Raw genomic sequence first — 21088 nt, forward strand, 5'->3', positions numbered from 1 at the left:
TGGTTTAAATTGATAGTTTGTAATTTGTAAAGATGCCAACAGCCATATGCACCAAGGATTTAGGTGCTTTTTTAACAGATTTAATATTCCTTTTGGCAAATTCATTGCATTATTTTCCAGAACAGATTGGAAAAGAGTATTAGGAAATTTATAAGTGTAATGATTGATTGAACAGAATATCACTTGATCTGTAAATTGCTTCAATTGACAAAGAGATTTACTTCACACAACTATAACACAATAATCAATGGTTAAAAAAACACTGTGATCTATTTGAAGAATTGAAAACTGATTCTGAATAAAAATTTGTGTCATTGAAAATTGAGTCAAAAGTGAGCAAACCAGTTAGAAGCCTGCTTACTCTCCTGAGTGCTCTCCTGGGTAATAGGACCATTGGATAGGTTAAAGACTAACATTGACTTTCTACCACCATGTTTCCCAACAGTATATTGAAGTAGTTTGCATGACAAAAGATACCAGTCATGTTTCACTGGTTGTGCTTGTGCAAGACTCTTTGAGAATTTCAAAGACTTGAAATGATATTGTCGCCATGGCAAAATGGTCTCTGTGAGACTAATCCTGTGACATCAGGAATATAGGTTTTGAATTTTTTGTAGAACTATAAACAAATATGAAAAAAGCCTTAATTACAACGAATGCAGCAGAAAGAAATGGGTGTCTGGATCATTTAGAAACATGTTGACAGCATACAGAAACAATAACATTGTTTATAAAGAATTTTTGAATAATATTTTTGTAAAAGAAGATCAAGACATTCTGTGAATTATTATTGGCTGTCTCTGATTTCTGATTATTAATTACTTTGGCAACATTTGAGGATTGGAAATATCCTACAAGTGTTTTTCAAGGTAAGAAAATAGTAATCTAGGATCTGATAGACACCATGTTTGTTGTGGAAGAGATTATTATGGAACTGGTGTGGCTGTTAAATGACACATACGTTGTATATTTATTTGGATATAGGTGGGTTCAGCTTAACCTTGTGACTGACTAAATCTGAAAGCAAGTGGAATTTCAACAACAACTGTTATTAAGTGGTTTCGACGGGTAACTGAGAGCATGGTGTTAGTTGCAGAGTTTAGAGGACCTGAGTGCACCATCCACTCAGGATTGCACTTACAGTCATTTGTTAGTGTTCTACTTTCTTGAATAAATTTAATCTGAAGGTCAAGTCAGATGGTTGCAGATGTGTGTAATTAGTCAATTTCTCATTAAGATCTTTCCCTCCTGTGAATTGTGAACTGTGACATTTTTTATGAAATTGTAGAGCTGCTGCCTTTACACTTTATTTGGTTAGAAAATGCAAATAAGATAGAGTAAGATTTCTTGTAGTAAGAATGTCTACCAATCCCTATGTTACTTTATGTATATACACATCATCTTTATTTCATGTAATTATAGAAATATTTGTAAAGATAATGCGATGAAGTAAATCTAATATAATTAGATATTCCATACACACAGAGTTAAGAACAGTTCATTAAGTACAAAGCACTGAACTTTTTTTTTTTCTGGAAAACAAAACTTATTGTGTTTATTAACACTGAACCTTTTTCAGCTGCAATACCTGTGTATATGCAAAATTTTTGCTTTCTTCATTTAAACCTGCCATAGAGGAGAGGGACTATCTAACTGCCTGCCTTGAGTAACACTCTCTCTACATCTTCCACTACATGCTTGAGCTATCACCTTAGCTATTATCTCTAGAAAATCTTCGGTAAATTCCATATCTTGGGTGACTGCTTGAAACCTCGTATATGCTATATTTGGTCATTTTGACTTTTTGGTACTGTTCGAAAGCTCGTAAAAGCGCGGATCTTGTGAACAAAACCTCGTATTCTTAGCTTGTATGTAAATAACTCAAAAAAGCGCTAATTAAATAACACGTATATAAACAATCAGATTTAAAACCTCGTAAAATATATTATTATACGAGGTTGAATGTTCCTTTTCTGCGTATGAAGATGAAAAACCTCGTATACTGTATTTTCAAGGTTTCAAGCGGTCACCCATGATATGTCAATTAAACAATTTGCATGAAGTCATTAATGGTAACCATGTTTATACCACGTGATTCGTCAATGTGTTTCTATTGGTTAGTAACTCTTTTTCTAGTTCAGCTGTCAGCTAAGACATGGTGAGTTTCTGACCTCTCGAGGCAGAAAATATCAAACAGGATAGATATTTTCCTCACAGCCTTCCGAGGTAAAAAATTCAGCACAGGTGGGGGATTTAGCTCAGCTACCAACCTCTCGAGCCAGACAATGTGAAGTACATATCTAGGAATTCATTATTGTATGCAAAGTGGTAAAGAGTTCATTAAGATTACAATGACTTTAATTATATTTAATAATAATATTAAATACTGGTATTATAATAATATAAGGTAATAATATAAGGTAATATCGATATTTCTTTACTTCATAAACAGTTCTAATTAAAATATCAATATGATCATTATATATTGGAAGACATTTCTTATATACTCTGGGAATAACAACTTTCTTATTATCATAAATCTATTCATTGCTCTATTATTAAGTAGTGTATATCACAAATTGGCCTTTCCCAGACATAGAAATGAACAAGAGTATTTTTAAACTGTCTGAAATAATGGTTTATAGATTTTTTTGGATCTCAACTGGCTTTCTGGGAGTGTCTGCTGAGAACGTGGATTGAAATAAAGAATTAGTGTTTTACGACCTTCTTTTCTTAATCTGATTGGACTGATAATGATGGGTGACGCATTGCAATGGGGAAAACAATTTTCTTTTTCCAGGGATATGAGATATGTTATTTGCACAGTCATTAGCACACTCACCTTTTGTCTCATACAAGCAACTCAACACTTCTTCCATGATAGCCATCGGACTTGCTTAAATACGGGCCCAACACGGATTCAACATAAACTGCGTATTCAAGCATACTCAATTGTCCCTTTGATAAGGAAAAGCAAATTAAGAAGACCAGATCCCTTTGAGCAATTAGCAAGTTATTATCCAGTGACAAATATAGTGTGTCATTTCAGCTAAAAGTCTTTAAAGGATGGATTACTTTATATAGAAGTCTGATAATACTAACAATGTGGCATGAAAACTTCCTAATCATCCGATAGTCTGAAAACAACTAGACAATGATGAAATAGGCCATATTAGTTTGGTTTATAGGAGACAAATCTTAAAATAAGGTAGACTAGCTTTAATTAAATTATATCAGAATTTGTCTATCAATTCATTTCACCAAGTACAGACCAAAGATTATGGTCTTTTTAGAACTGATAGATCACGAAATGCCATAGAAGTCATGGATTAGTTGAACTTGACTTAAACAAGTTAGAAGATAACGCAGGCAGTTTTTGTTCCATCTAAAGGATTACATGTCAAATGACTATTGTGTTTGTAAGCTTATAGTTGATCAAATTATATCATTTTTATGACAATACATATAAATATACATGTATACTATAAGCTTACGTAGTATTTGACTATCTGATTAAAATACAAACCTAGATGTTTGGTTTAAGTCTTTTACTGAGGGCCACTTCACATCACTCCTCATTGCTAAGAATCAAAAAAACATGAAACACTTCAATCTTCATCTTATCAGATTCAGGATCTGACCAAGTGCTAAAAGGACACAATGTAGGAATTAAACCGCGTACTATTCTTCACATTGTTTGATAAATTGTACCTTTAACTATTGGCAAGGCATACAGAAGATATCCAATAAGATTTAGTATAGATGTTATTGAAACATTGTTATATAAACTAGTTTGATTGTAATTTGAGTAGTTTGTTTCAAATCATCTGCCAATAGATTTATATCATGTATATAGACTGAATTTTGAACACTTATTGTAACAACTTGTTATCTGAAGCTTTCTGTATGGGAAACCCACTTTAAATTTAACCCGAAATAATATAAATCAGACCAGCTTGACCATCACCCCTGACTAACAGATTATTGGCAGGTTATAAGAAGGATATGAGATGTTTATTATACAAAGCTATTAACAATATTTTATGATTTACCAATGATGTAGTAGATACTATAGTTGGCTCTCTACCAATATCTCATTATTATTTAGTCACTTAACCTACATCTAACCTTTTCTAATCAAACACATCTGGAAATGTCTTCAATCTGATTTCTCTTACCAATTTACTGAGGACTTGTTGATAAACATTAAGATTCCTTCAATGTTGTCTTTTCTTGAAATTGATATAGTTGATTTATATAGCTGATTATAGTAGGATTATACTCACACTTTCTATTCCACATCCTTGTTATGTCTTTTTCTGCACCAGTTTGGGCCAATGAAGGTTGACAATCGATGAAGGGTGCAATGAGGAAATTTTGTTATGACCTATACCAATTGAATTACAGATATGAATCACACGCTCACTTCAACAGCACAACTGTCACATTTTCTCTCTTCTGGAGGCTGCAACCAACAGAGTAAAACACTAAAGATAATAAAATTGAATCCCTTACTTTTGGATTAGCAAGTAAGCATCTTGCTGAACTAGTCAGTCTCCTTAATCACAGACAGTGATAAAGGCTGTAATTTTGGTCAGTTACATTGCATAGAGATCCAGTGTTTGTACTTTAAATACTAAGTTAAAATATTTACTCCCTTTCATCAATAAAAACAACTTTCAATTGCAACAAAGGTAAATTAAAATTCTGCCAATGGACACCCACAATCCAGTTTAATTAGTGCTAATCTATAACACAGACACAAGGAAGAAGATTTTTCAAGATGATACAATAATAAACACTATATAATAAACCTCACTTATAATTGCCAATTACTGTTTGATTATGTCAGGATAAAAACTTCTTTCAACAAACAATTTTCTATTTTTTCGCTTTTCTGGTACAAAAATAGTCTCTGAGTTATATAAATGAAAAAAACAACCATAATTTTTTGTGTCTAATCAAATTAAGGTTTTGGATATGTGTATTCATCAGTCAACCTTTGTTTGAAATAGTTTAATGATAAGCATACTCTATAATATATTTGTCAATTTTATACTAATAAGTATTGAATTTCATATACTGGTACCTTTTTTATATTTTATAATTATTCAGTTGCTGTTTTTGAAGGTGCTTCTGAAATGATCAGTTGCTGATTCTGAATCAAATGAAATGAATAGTATCAGTTTCTGAAAGTGATTCTGATCTGATCAATGCTGTTTCTGAAGGTGTTTTTGAAATGATTAGTTGCTGTTTCTGAAAGTGATTCTGATCTGATCAGTTGCTGTTTCTGAAGGCGCTTCAGAAGTGATCAGTTGCTGATTCTGAAGGTGTTTTTCTAGTGATCAGTTTCTGATTCTGAAAGTGTTTTTGAGCTGATCAGATGCTTTTTCAGATGTTTTTTTTAACTGATGAGTTGCTTTTTCTGATGGTGTTTTTGAAATGATCAGTTGCTTTTTCTGATGGTGTTTTTGAAATGATCACTTGCTGTCGCAGTTTCTGGCTACTTCTGTTTTTTTCTATTACTGTATGCTGTTCACTACGGTTGTTCACTTCACTAGATGTTCAATACTGTGTCTGAAAGTGTTTATTTAGTATTAGGTTGATTTTCTATCATAATTTACATATATTTACATTGGAAAATTCCCTTTAGACGTATGGTGTAATTATGGTTATGGCCATCTGATACTTTTCCTATTGGTTCAACATTTTGGATGATGATGATATTGGCCATGCTCCAGTTAGTTAGAAATTGGAATTGTCAGGAATTGTTCCATCCATTTATAATATACATCATTAATGTCAGTTATACTATATATCTTATACATGATTCCTGCTAGTTCTATGGTTCTGAGAAATTTTGTATTTGAAAATCTACTATTGTATTGCACATCTTGGTATTGATATTGGATCTCATTGGCATTTAAAATCTTTACAGATCTGAATTTTACTTCGTACAAATTCAAGTCATTTCATAAAACTCTGCAGGTTGCATGATATTTTCTTTTATGACTTGTACTGTCTTGAAATTAGTGAGAGATTTCCATCTTCAGACTGGTTTCCAGTGCCATCTGATTTGAACAGAAACCTATTGAAACTTTATTGGAGTGATGCATACAGAAGTTAAATGTCTCTTATTGTGAAATATATACTGGAATATTAATGACTACTATTATAAGACAGTTAAAAGGCTATAGAGTTTGTCAAGTCACTCGAAAGAATGAAAATGAAAGAAAAAGGTAAGAATAATGAATACTGTATGACTAATTGAACATAAGGGACCTTTCCTTGGGTTTGTTCACGATAATTAATCATACAAAACTGGTTTAGTTGGAAAGTTTGCTGCAAGAGGATTATCAAGATTCAATGTTTGAATTCCCATATCCCATATTTCTTAAAATGATATTAATCTCAGCTATGATACAATGAGAAATCATAGATAGATGGTTTTGAAAGGCTTAATTCTACATAATTTGGACTTTTAGCGGGCTGATCAGTGATATCAAGGATTATCAAAAGTAATATTGGTTTGACACAATTATTGATTAATAAATAAAAACACCAAATAAACAATTTAGCTATATGTACTCTTTGAAATGAATGCTTTCAGTAGAAATTGGGATTTAAAATTAGTATATCATGTATTTATATTACTTGTTTATTCTAAAATTCTAGAAGTGACTTAAGCAGCCTTTAAATGATACACATGACAGAAGTTGTCTCCTTTTGTAACAATATTCACAGTTACAAGTCAAAATATTCAAGCCAAATTTTGATGCCATGTAGGTTTTATTATACATTATCATTACAGCATTTAAAGTCATAAATAGCCTTTTGAAGATATATCTGATTTTATTGATTACTTGAAGATATATCTGATTTTATTGATTACTTGAAGAAATATCTGAATTACTAATAACCCGTTGAAAAGAATATCTGAATTTATTGATTACTTATCTGAATTTGTTTATAACCCATTGAAGAAATATCTGATTTTATTAGTACAGATTTTGAGGAAATATCTAAATTTATCGATTAGCTATTGATGAATATATCTGAATGTATAAATATCCTTTTGAAAAAATAGCTTGTTTTTTTAGTACAGATTTTGAAGAAATATCTGAATTTATTGCTAACTTATTGTAGAAAATATCTGAATTTGAATGTAACCTTTCGATGATATAGCTTATTTCATTCGTACAGATTTTGAAGAAATATCTGAATTTATTTCTAACTTAATGAAGAAATATCTGAATTTATTGCTAACTTATTGAAGAAATATCTGAATTTATTGCTAACTTATTGAAGAAATATCTGAATTTATTGCTAACTTAATGAAGAAATATCTGAATTAATTGCTAACTTATTGAAGAAATATCTGAATTTATTTATGACTTATTGAAGAAATTTATGTTTTTATTCATAGCCTATTTATGACAAATCTGAATTTTCCTTATAGCCTATATAAAAAATAGATAAGTTTATAATGTAAAATATATAAATATTTATAGATACACATGTAAGAGATCAGAATTTATGAGCAACCCACTGTAGTAATATCTGAATTTATAATACAGATAGTGTTGTAATATCTGAATTAACTTCATAGCTTATCTATTTATAACCTTACAAAACGTTTTAATTTGTGTTGTTTTGACATAAAGTCTGAATTTCTGTGAAAATTGACAGTGCTGAGTTGAACCTGGATATATGATAAAACCATACATAAAGCCTACTGTTAAAGTCATAATAATATGTACGCTCATTAGGTATTATTACACTTTGATGTAGAAATATTATAATAGCAACGTTCATTAGTTTTGCTCATTACCTTTGATTACCTTTGATTGCTTTTAAAGAAACATTTAATTAAAAAAGTATATGATTTCCCTCACAAAAGATAATTGCCTATAATGTGATATACATTTTGTTTGTTTCATTTTTGAATCCTTTAAGATGGCTTACTGTTACTATTTAATTTATAGAAATTATAGTGTATCTGGGGAAACTTATAGCATCAATTTGCAATTCCTGAAATTTGATGACTCCACTAATCGCAAAAGGCCTTATGTAATAAAACATATTTGCGATCAGTGACATCATCAAACACTTCTTCTTTTTAGAATTGCAGGAGTCACAGACGTCTGACTGAAATCTGTGCAAATTGATGCTATCACAGTCCCATAATGAAGAAAAACCTTAAAGAGTTGCTTGAGCCCCGACGTAACAGAAATAATACATAACGTAAACAGAAATGATCCATTGGAATAATAATTTTGAAATACATGTTTTTTTTTTCTAGAATTATGCTAAAATGAATTATTTCTTTTTTAAGAATAGAATTTATCTAGGCCTGTTCTTTTTTTTCTATTTTCTTGAGGAACAAGAACAGTTTTAATTCTGAAAAGAAAGAAAATGAATGTATGTTGTGCAAGGAATGGCAGGAAGATTTAGTATCAGACTTCCAAATGGTAAATATGGACCTGAATAAACATGGAAATAAGTAAAACAAACATGCAATCATGAATATAGAAATCAAGTTATATAACATGCTGTAACGAGCTGTGAATATTATTAGAGATCATGTTTAGAACAGTCTTTCTAAAACAACATTTCTGCTGTATTAGTTTCTAATTGTTGTATAATATGAACATGTCAAAGTTTTTATATGAAAGAATAAACACTTTTGATTCAGGATAGAGTTTACAGATGTAACTATTAGTGTGTATACATATTAACCTAATGATATTTCAATCTGTTAAAGATTGTTCACAGGATTTCCAGCATTTTTTGTGAGGGAAGAGAGTGTTTACAGATTAGTCAAAAGCATGAGGTTGGGGTCTTATTGAGTCTCAATTCAAAGTGAAAAGGTTAATTAAAGTGAACAAGTATGATGCATTCTGTCATCTCAATTCTTATAGTGTGTCATATAGTTTATATGACTTGAAGTCTATTTAAGTAAGATAGTGTTCTTTGTTTCAGTAATTCCAAGCTATTGACGGGTTGTAATTTGCAGCTGTGTTTTGTACTTGTATTAAATGTATATATTGTTAATCATCATGTCATCTGAAATATGGGAAAAGTTTGCACATTTTTGTTAGTCAAGGTATTGTGATGTCACTTAATTAACACCTATATATGTATTAATCAAAGCCTCAATTCTGATGAGGAAGTCTGTAATATGAGAAGAGTATACAAGAGTTTGACTGTAAAAGACAGAATTTTGAAGAGTGGTATGAGAAATGTCAATGTCTTTATGATATGATCTGGTAGCTCCTGTTCTGTTATAACAGGATCAATATCCTATTATAAATCTCCTTTAATAGTAGATTAATCTATACAGCACTACCATGGACTATAATAATTACAAACAGTATCTCTGAATATATCACTATATATTTGGGAGAAGCTCTCTATGGATAGTTCTCCATATTACAAATTACAATAAATATCTGTTCTAGTACAGATATTTGAGTATCATTAGTTCATCTAAAACTTGTCAGGAACCTTTCTTGTGTGTTAAGAGAAGTAATGGAAGGGACATATTGGTACTCATTCAAATATTTGCTCTGCTACTGATACAACTTACTTTAGTTTGGAAGTCTGGTCATTTAAAATGTACAGCAGTGGATGTGATTCCAGCATTGATGATGTGTTATTATTTTTTCTCATGATCATACCTGTAATATAAATATCATCATGTCTCTTAACAATATGTACAGGTGAGAATTCAATTCTTGGGCTTTCTACAGAGTTAAATAAGAAGATAAAATCCTAGTTTTAGGAACTTTTTTTGCTTATTAACATTTGAAATTTGTTTTGTACTCTATATGGTATTACCATTTCTAAATACCAATTCAATCAGCATATTCTAATTCACTTTCTTTTCCAATTTCCATTATCTAGTTATTAACCATGTTATTTATGCCATTATTACACATAGAAAATATGACCCTGATTTTGTCTGATGTCTGGTTGAGGCACACCATGTACACTGATGATAGGGCTATCAATAACATACAAGAATTAACATATGGTTTGACATATTCAAAACAAAACATAATCAGATGCTTGAAGTTCTGGTGCTAAAATGTCTGGCACTGAAATTCTAAATCAAGTATAAGCTTGAAAGGCATTTATAAAACAATGTTTGTTCTCTCATACATAAGTTAATAAGTTTTCACAATGTGTTTTCCCTACTGTCCATAAAGAACAAGTTGGTAATAACAAGACGTGTGATAGTATGAGGTAAGAGTGTTATTTGAGGGTAAATTAAGAAGTGAGAAATTGATTATGTAAAAGTTGTCAAGTCAAGACTTCAGGTTAAAGGGGCACATTCATTGTCCGTATGATCAATTATATCTTAGTCTCAGATACAGAAATTGTTCAGCTATGCTAATCATTTTCACAGCTAAATTTGCTCCTTACTACATCATAATTGTATATTAGGGGGGAAGGGAGGGGGGGGGGGGGGGGGTCTTATCAAAGACAACTGTGATCAGCTGGATGGTTGTAGAATTCAACCACTTAGATCAACAGACACAAGCAGTTTTGTTAGGAAGGAGTATTAATGAAGCAATTTATCAGATTCTTTCAAATGTCACCAGTTAGTCAAAAAGTCTACTTATACCCCCTTATATATATTGAAATACATTCTGTCTCATGAAATAAGTTGATGTCTTATATTCCTTGTTTTATAAGTTCCATAGCATGAAATTAAGATGAGATGTCCCTTTAAAATAGCATCAGTCAAAGAATCATTCCATTTAATGATGCTTATTGATTTTCTTGAAGAATCAAAGGCTCTATAACAAGACAAACATTATTGGTGAAATGTGAAGACCTTGTTTAATTATTAGTCAATACAAGTTTTTAACTGACTTTGAAATGAGAAGGAAAAACTTTTGTAAGTGGGGAAAAAAGTTGTTAAAGATTTATACTGTGGTTTTTATGAGTTTTTTTTTCTCCCAATAACTGGAGAATTTCTATGATTGGATTTCTCAGAAGAGTCTCAAGTAGATTGAGATAAATTACAATTTTCGAGACGACTACTTCCTTTTACAGTAGACCTACTATTGTCAAAGGTCTGTAACTTTGCTTTCAATAATCAGAATAACTCCCCTAGAGATATCATATAACACATTTGCTATAAATATATATTGATATTGTTGTTTAATGAAACCAATGAGTAAAAGCCTCAGGTTTAGTTTCTGTAAAAATGGAATCATGAAAACGACTCTTCCTCAATGATGGTATGTCATGCTAATGCTCAAGCAGTATTGAAAGACAGCAGAATATGATATATTTATATCATTTTGAAATAACATGACCTTATAAATACTGATCAAACTTATTTTCATTTGACTATACAAGAGCCATTATTATCCATTTTCACTCTGAAACTCTAAATTAGAAATTTACACTTTCTATAGCAAAAAATCTGAACAGGTCTCTAGAGAAACATGTACAAGCATTAAAATAATTTTGTTCTACCACATTTGTAGTTTGATATGTATATTACCTGTCCCATGCTTTCTGTATAGTAAGCAGCTAACACCAATGACTTACTGTTGGTAAAAGTAGAAGGCAGCTGTATAAGTGCTGGCAGGTGTGCTGTTTTCTTATAACATGTATTATGATGTGCATCATATGCGTAACTAAAAAAATATGAAACCGTTTATTAGTATTATGAAATACCATTATACCATTATACCATTATACCAAGTCACTAAAATATCAACTGTATACCAAAACTTCAACAACTAAATATCAACAACATACTAACATTTACTGTGAAAGCCAACTTCTAAAGAAAACAAAACATTTACACATTCAAATGTTAAAACAATTATACAGACGCCAAAATATTCACCTAAAAACTGGTTAAATGCATTGTTTTTATTTTGGCTGACTGTAGAGTCACCTGCGTGGCATTGAAAAACATTATGGAATATTGTTAGGTAACAAAAACATTAGTGGTACCTATTTTTTTCTCAACAAGAGACTTTAATATTATCTACTTTATTTCTAACATAACCTTGCAACCTAATGGTACTTTTCAGTTTCATCAATACTCTAATAACTGTTGCGGTACCAGTGAAAATTCTGCTCACGGATACCTTCATTTCCTAACCAGTTGTTGACTATTTTATTTTCAAACATCTCTGATTATCCTCTTCTTCTGTTTTCCATCTCCTTGCAGTCTTTCCAATTCCAGCAGAAATGTCTCCAGGAATCTTTGAGATTTTGTACAATGCCAATCAAATAATCAATTGTCTCCTTTCATAGTGGACCTTAGAACAAGGCAGGATTCCTGCTAGGTTTCTGCTTCCATCTTCCATTGATTCAGTGATTTATATAAGACATGCCAAGGCAAAAAGCATTAATAAAATAATTGTCAGACAAATTGATTTATATTACATGCAAGAAATCATCTCATTTCTTCTTTGTGACAATTTTAAATGACAATAGATCAATCATGTAACAAAGTACCTTGAAGAATACTCATGACTTAATTACACGGAATATGGTGCTTTTCGCATTGTTTTTCTGGTCTCATTATCATTTTTTTGGTTCTAAGATACTTTGAGTTGCTTAACTATTTTTTGGTCTTAGTTTTTTTTTACTGTGTTTTTATATTGATGGTCATATCATTTAATACTGTGGGAAGTGCCATAGGCTCAAATAGTATCTTCAGAAGGTTTCAATCCAGATTCCAAGTTACTGTTGGCATTGCTGGTAGGATTTTATAAATTAAGACCCTATGTCCTACTGATTCTCCAGAGAGATGGCCATTGACAAAAGTAAGCTTTCAAGATTCCTCATTTAACACTGTATTAATTAGATAAGCCAAATGCTCTAAAAGTAGGATGTAAAACTCCTCTGTTCTGTGCACTATCACTGATTATGATTTGCCTACTTGATGTTCACTACACCATGCAGTTGAAACCTGGATCTTAGCATGATCTTAGTGCTAGGATGTCCTAGGGTCTTTACTTCTAACGCTGTTTCAAGGATATCCTAGCACTAAGATCGTTGCAAGATTACGTGACCTGATTACTATGAAGTACAAGATTGTAGATGCCTGGTATCTATAAGTATTAACCACAAACTTCCTGTCTTTTCCCAGTATACAAATTTCACCAGATACTCAACAGACTTTATTGATGGCTTCAGGCAACTATACAAAACATTTCATTGTATTTACATTTCAGTCTGCTGATCATGTATACAGATACCATCTAGAAATGGATACTATAGTTTGCTATAATAGAAACCCCTTCAAGATGTTATATTCCACTCCTTGATTTCTATGATTTCTCATGTGAAGGTTCTAGATTTCTGTTAAAGATTATGTCACTGTTAAAGTAGTGAAACCATAAAACCAAAGTTCAGATGCAAGATATGGCTTTAACTGAAGAAGGGATTGAAAAGTATATCCTATATATTGTTTGGCTTTATAATATTTTGACCATGTTACCTGTTAAATGTTGTAATATTTGGAATCTGGAATTTTACTCAGAATTGACGATTAAATCAAAGGCAGAATACTAGAATTCTAATTACATTTCATTTTTTATTATTGGAAATTCTAAAGCAAAGAAAAACACATTAAACATGTAACATGCTCTGTCTATGAACTTCATGCTAATTCTGTGTAATTTGTACTGGAAACAATTTACACGAAGATGGATTGAGACTTCATGCTTGTTAATTACTCTCTATATAGTCTTGTAGCGTGAGTTTATAACCAAGCATGTGATCTGGATAAAACAGAGTTAATAAAATCAACAGATAACGTTTGCTACATACAAATCATGTATTAAGTTCTACTCACACTAGGGGAAATGATACAAGTTATAGAAGCTCTTGTTAATGAATTTTTGGTGGTCTGGTTCTTCATTATTATTTAAGGTGGATTCTCACTGTTCTAAAAGGTTTATAGAATAAATCTATATGGGATTAGAAATAAGAAAATGTGGGTAGAAATTGACTTCAGATGTGACATAGAATCAGAAATGAAATACAGTTGAGTTCTTAATCCTGCTTATTACTTATTAGTCTAATGATGAAGTGCAATCCCATGCAGTGTGACCCAGTACAAAGTGCTCCGCCAAGATCATGCAGTTGTTATTTGTCTGATGAACCATACATTCTTCCATGAGTACAACCATTTATCTGACAAAGAGAAAAAAAAACAGATTTAAAAAACTGTATTCATCTTGACAAATGATTGGTTTTAATTTTGGACTGCCAAGTAGCTAACTTATCGAGAGAAGCCAACTTTAAAATATCATTGATTCTATGCAGATCAACTGTTTTCTTGACTTCTAGTAAACATCAAACAGTGTAAGGAAACTTTATATGTCTTGAAGCTTGTGTTCTCTGGAGTCAAACTTCACACCATGAATAATTCATATTGGATTTTTTTATGTTAGAAAGCATTGTTCTTTGTGAATATATTTCTTGATTTTATATCTTTAACTACGCACTCAGATAGCAGCCTTTACATTCTTTTTAATAATATATAATACCTGATTTTAATTTATTCTATTTTGCCATGGTTATTCTTTGTACCCCTTTTCATCATTAAGAAGTTTCTAGTACTCCTTAACCAACCATAGGCAAACTGCAAGTCATCAAGTCATGAATTGGTTACACAGTCCACTGCTTTTTTGAAACACTATCATATATAATTGTCTAAGAGACTTTCCAGGTACCTCTGAGGTGTTTGCTGGTACCCCCATGGGATACTTATAGACCTGGTTGGCAATCCCAGCTCTAATATAAGATGAAGCTTCATCAGTGTTTGTTTAGACAAATGAAATAACATAAAATATGGAGAAAATAATTCATCAGGGAGGTCAATTGATCATGTATGATTTTAAACATATTTATGTTTTGATATGAAATAAATTTCCCATTATGATGTCTGTCTTATTGAAACATTATACGGTTAAATTACTTCAAAAACAAATGGTACAATATAATAGGATATAATTTGTTTCTGGTCCTTAGAGATATTTTATTCTTCTGGCCAGACAAAATCACATTATCTTGATTGTTTTTAGATAGGAATCGAAATAATTCATTCAATTTATTTTTCTGTAAATGCTTTTCTTAATGGTTGCAATAAAACATAAGGTTTTTTGGGTGTTTTTGATCATATCAATATCACTGTTCACATCTGTTCAAGAGAATATTAATATTGTCATGGAAAGGATGACAGTGTAAACTATAACAGAACATTTCATTGCAGGAGTATCATGTGTCTAATTAAGATTATAAATCTCTCCCTCAATCTGTTTAAGATCCAATCCAACATATCTGAATGATTCAAAATCCTCAGAACTAATGAGGAATTTTAACTTAATATCATCTATCACATCATGTATGAATGTGTCTGTTCCTCTGAAACAGAAATCATCCACAGGGCAGCAAATTAGTCCTTCTAAATGGTCTTGACTATACCACATAAACACTGCTTCATCATATCTACTCATTATTGCACCACATTTTAAAAGTTTGTTCTTGACTTTAAGGTGCCAGACACAGGGTGCATCACATAATCTGTGGTGTGGTGTTTAGTTTCCACAGTTTGTCAGTTCCGGCTTCTACAGGTGGTTTGAGAAATACTTCACGATTAATCGAATCACCATGCAGAAAAGCTGCTTTAACATCGAGTGATTTCAGTTTCCATTTATAAGTGCCTTTAAGGACAAGCACTAACCTTAGGTTCTCCTTAAAACAAGTATCTTTTCGGATAGAGTTTTTTCCATATTCCTCAAAACCCCGAGCAACATGCCTGGCTTTCACTTTCAACCTTTTATCTTGTCTGTCACCACCCATCTCACTGAAATTGTCAGCTGACCAACACCTCTTCCAACATAACTGCCATAGATTCTATTTTTGTTTCCAATTTCAACCTTTCTCCAAGATCCATACTTTTCCTATTCCCACTGCTCCTATCTTCAATGTTTACTTAACTTCTATTTCTCCTTGTGCTTTTCCCAGCTCTTCCAATCAGTCTCTTCCTCCCACATTGATTCATCAGACGTTTTATTTTCTATCACATCACCTTTGACAGAGATCATACAGGGCCTCGGTTTATTGTTCTATCTGACCGACTGGACGATCGTTCCATGTCAGCCCCTCTGACCTATATCACAGACATGGGGAAACTGGGTTGAAAATTCCTTGGGTATTATCTCAACCTATGCCGGGATTGAACCATGGACCTTCAGGTTAGCCAGCGTGTAGGTAGACTAATTTATATTACTGGGGTGAAATAATGTTTTTTTTTAAAAGGACTGAAGAAAGTAAAATAATGGGAATGGCAGGTCTATGTTATGTCTTTATGGAATATTGTAAAAATAGCTTTCCTTTGATGTTGAAATCATATCAATAATAATTATAAAAATAAATATTTTATTTCCTTTACCCTTCATTTATCTCTTGATTTATTTTCGTCATGGATTTCTTAATTTCTCCATTTCCTCTTGTATGATTTAAGCATGATTCTATATGGCAGATCTGTACACTACAATATTACAGTTGATTTTCACTAACCTGCTTTCCCGATCAGTGCAGCAGGTAGGAGAAGCTGCCATACATATTGTCATGTCTAGTTATTCAGATCATGAGACCCCATGTGCTGCAGACTGTCATTTTGTGGCAGATGCCAAAAAAAAAGAGAGTAGGCTAATGATGCTATCCTGGTAAAATTCACCAAAACGATATTGATCTGTAGAGTGCAATGGAAACTTCCACTATTGACTGTCTTGCATATCCAACAGGTTTGAAACCAATTCTAGAAAATAATATTGGTGACAGAGAAATAATCGAAATTGATATTGGCAATGATATTCTCAGTAAAGACTTATGGTATCAAAGTTGAAATATGATTGATAGTGAATGTGTATTGACTTCATCAAATAGATCACAGAATGTACTAATAACTACTAACTCAGTACCACTTTAACCTTAAGACTGACTAGATTAAAACCTAAAGACTTGTATTTTAAAAAGCTGTTTTCTGATTCCTTTCACTGCTTCCTTTCCTTTACTGAATAAATGGTGTCTAGGTTGTGGATTATTTGGAGCCAAATATCAGGAAGATTTAGAGCTTAATTTTAAGAAAATTATCTCAGCATAATTTGAACTTAAGATATAAAAGTAGACTTTTAATTTAAATTTTAAAATTGCTTTCCTGTTTTTCTAATTTTGTTTCTTCCAGTTTAATGGAATCTTTGTGAATTTATTTAACAATCTAGTTAAATTTCTATCCTTTCACAGCACTTTTATACATATTCTCTTTTGAATTTCTTGTTATTATCAAAACCAAACACAGCAAAACAGATCATGTATAATTCGGTAAAATGGACTGGCATGGATCAAAATTGTCAGTTTAAGAATAATTATAAACAGAAATTAAAGTGAGATTGTAGCATAGATTCCAGCTTTACATTCTTATTTCATGTCTAATCTTTGAAATAGTTTGCTTGAACACATCAAGGGAATATGATAATACGTTACACCAAACAATTCTGGAAAAACTGAAGTTGGATGGGAAATTTCCCTGGAGCTTTTTCAAACCTGATTACAAACTGAATGATTTTAATTTGATTTTTGATGTTGGCAGTTTTATATACATGTACCTGCATTGCATAACACTTTTGCTTTTCTCACTGCAACCTACATAACTGTCATTTCTTAAATTATACAGTTTGGCACCCCTTAAATGTGTTCATATTGTTATATACATAAATTTCTCTGAATATTTTCCAAACTGTAGTTAGCAGCCTTCAAGTGACTGTATATTCTGATAAGCGAGCTTGAAAACTCTGGATAATTATAGGTCTACTGTTTCTGTGATAGCCGGCTGTATACCACTACAAGAACTGTGGTTAGTCAAAACTTTTACACTAAAAATCAATTGTAGAGTTGAATTAATGCTTGACAGTAAAGAGATCTATATAGAAGTCAGTTGGAATAGTAGTCGGAGTGGTTTCAATCAGTATACAGCTGGTTTGCCTTCAATCTCTTAATATCTTGTTAAGCTGTGTTTCATCTTACTCACTTTGATGTGGAATTTTTTGTTATATTCACATTATTAGAAGTTAACATCTAGTGAAGTAATTGTTTAGGAAACGGACATTCTTAACAACTTCTTTTAACTGTTAGCAACAGTAAGTTATCATCTTTTATTTTTAATAAAGTTATGTTTTTCTCTCATAGACTTTGTATCTGCCATAAAGTTCAGATAATAGCAGACCACCCATATTTGACATCAAATTATTTCTATTTTTTAAAGTAGTGCTGTTAGTAAATGCTGCATTCATTTTTCCATGAATTTATCTGACAGTTGCTGCTAAGAAATAGTCAAGATATACTCATGAACAATTTCCACTTTAGCTTGAATCCTAAAATTGCAATGACTTATCAGACAATAAAGTTAATTCCCACTATAGAGATAATTTTTTCATATTCTTCAACTGATTTTCTTCTCTGTCAGTGATATATGTCAGAGTGGCTGAATTGTAAAAGCTTTCATTTGTTCAGATGGAAACTTAACTTCCTGTGTGCTACAGGCTTTGCATTTTAAAAACCCCTTGATGGATGAAAATGTTACAGTGCATGGGACTGTGTTTCTTCATTAGCTCAGTTGGATTCATATATTTTGATATTGAGTTCAGAAATGTTATGTACTTCAAATACATTTGGGCTTTCCGATTCAGTAAGCTTCTTGACTTTGAAGATGTTTATTTTTGAATATTTGACTGTTTTTATACTGAAAAGCAAACAAAACTTTACTTTTAACAATCCAAATTTATAAACTTTTACAGACACACTGGCAGTTCTGTGGTCAATAAACTCATTTAACATTCTACTGCTTCATTTTGTTGATTAACGTATATTTAACTATTGACTTTCTCCCATGTCTATACTTATTACAAGCAATTGAAAATACATATACACAGGGTGTTCGACATTAAGATAATAAATACTCAGAGAGACTTAAATAAATACCTGTTCTCTTTTGTCTTTGTCCATGTCTATTTTAGTTTATACTGTAGAAAGGGGGCTATTTCGAAATGCTTGATATATATATGATACATGGGTATTATTTTAGTAGTAGTCTTACAAACTCTGCATTATGTGAAGGGGCTGAGTGGGGGCCAATAGAACCAGGCATTTAAGAAATCAATGGTTTGGAATAGAAACGCTGCTACTCCAGACATGTCAGATCAGGACTATGTTAAGTTGTGGTTAAAATTTGTCCAGATTTATTTTTGGTAAACCATTATATATTTTAATAATGTAATAAATAGTTTTATTAGCTGACTGTTTGAGAATTAAATGGTTCAGGATATGTGTTAAGGGTGTTGATTGGTCTATTTCATGTTATGAAAATAAGGAATTATTATATGAAAAACTGATTTCTTGAGAATGGTTGTGCATTTTATGCAGATTTGGGGTCCTTTTCTTCAGTTAAAAATTGATTTTATGTCTTTCAGATTATTTTTAATGTTTTGACAGCCCTTGAAACAGGTCATGAAAATTTCAACCCTTCAATATATAAGATTAAAAAACTATGAATGGATCAATCTCTGTCAAACTTAACATATCAGAAAACAGTCTTTTGTTATTAATTTTGTTTATTCGTTTTGGTGGTAACCATGGAAATGTAACAATTTAATAGAAAACGGAAAAAATTTTCCAAGAACCAAACTAATTGGAATTTTCTAAAAAGATCATTATTATTCTCTTCCTTATGGAATAAGCTTTCTAACAAGTCCAAGATTGTCGACTTGACATAATAAAGGGCTAAATAATCCTATGTCAACCAGGGCAAATTTTTGTACTCAATTGAAATTTCAGCAAAAACTAACCAGATACAAAAATTCTTGCGTTTATTTCATTTCCTTGTTTAAATATAAAGTAATAACTAAATATCTGCAATCTGGATGCAACAGTAATTAATTAATTAACTGTTATGTTGAGCAACAGTTCAAACAACCTACAGATTTCATCATCTTGTTTTACTATCATCCTGCCATAAACACAGCGACACTTGACCCCAGGGAATTCCCTGTGTTGATAAATTGTTTTTTGATTCAGTATCCTGTTTTTTTGGTATCTTTTGCGTTCTAAAGCTACACTAACCAAGTTCAGCTCTAACCCCAACCAACGAAATTGCACTGGTTTTGTTCGAGAATCCCTTGTTTAGACTTTCATTGCATCCAATGACGTAAATTGATCAGGAATGTCTTTCTGTTTCTATAAATAACTATTACCAAATAGCCAATATCTCGGGTAGCAAAAGATTCATGTTCTTTTCACACACACATTTTATTCTGTACATTTGTGAATACAACAGAGCAACAGGCCTGTTCATGACAGGATGTTTTCTCGAATGCTAGCCCAGCAACAGCCTTAATGTTAATCCTGTATTGCATTCAATTTGTTTATTCAGAGCACTAGAGCAAAATGGATACTGAGAAAGTCTAAAATTTGTACTTCTTGAGTTAAAAAAAGGGTCAAATTAAAATATAGAAAATTCCCCTCACTGCTTGTCACATTGCATGCTCATTTTTATGAGCATAATGAAGCATATTAAAAAAAAAAAGTATTTAAAACTTCTGACCAATTAAGTCATTTTTCAAAGGTGCATCTGGAGCAAGAAACATCAAGTGTTAACATATAAGAACTTTCAAAACCTATTGACAGGAGGTCAAATAGAGCAATTTGAAACTGATATCTAGTTAGCTGATGTTTTCAGTTGTCACTAATGCAATTTAATGCTTGGCAGAATAGAGAAGGATTAATGGCTTCTCTAGTGGTGTTTTGAAATGTAATTTGTAAACTGTCTCTTTATCGGAAGTATCTCTTTTAACCTAATGTAACAATTGCAGCACTGCCTTGGTAACTTTTTTTAATGAACCAATTTTATCTAAGTGATATCTGACCTACAAGAATAAGTATACATCCATATTTTTGATGGATAACAACATAGGTTCTCAAGGATCCTGTCTATCAACTGGTTCATAGCCACAAATCTTCCTTGATTAACTGTACCTTTTTTACT

At 31.6% G+C, this 21088-nt stretch overlaps 1 protein-coding gene across 1 annotated transcript; it reads right to left on the reverse strand.

Annotated features, from left to right (window-relative positions):
• Positions 1–8330: 8330 nt before the first annotated feature.
• On the reverse strand, positions 8331–16622 carry LOTGIDRAFT_153792 (hypothetical protein; the record flags this gene model as incomplete). Its single annotated transcript, XM_009059802.1, has 4 exons — positions 8331–8400; positions 9590–9680; positions 11569–11657; positions 16570–16622. The coding sequence occupies 4 exons, from the start codon at positions 16620–16622 to the stop codon at positions 8331–8333; spliced, it is 303 nt and encodes a 100-aa protein (XP_009058050.1).
• Positions 16623–21088: the final 4466 nt, after the last annotated feature.

The sequence above is a fragment of the Lottia gigantea genome (assembly GCF_000327385.1).
Source record: "Lottia gigantea unplaced genomic scaffold LOTGIsca_4, whole genome shotgun sequence".
NCBI lineage: Eukaryota > Metazoa > Mollusca > Gastropoda > Lottiidae > Lottia > Lottia gigantea.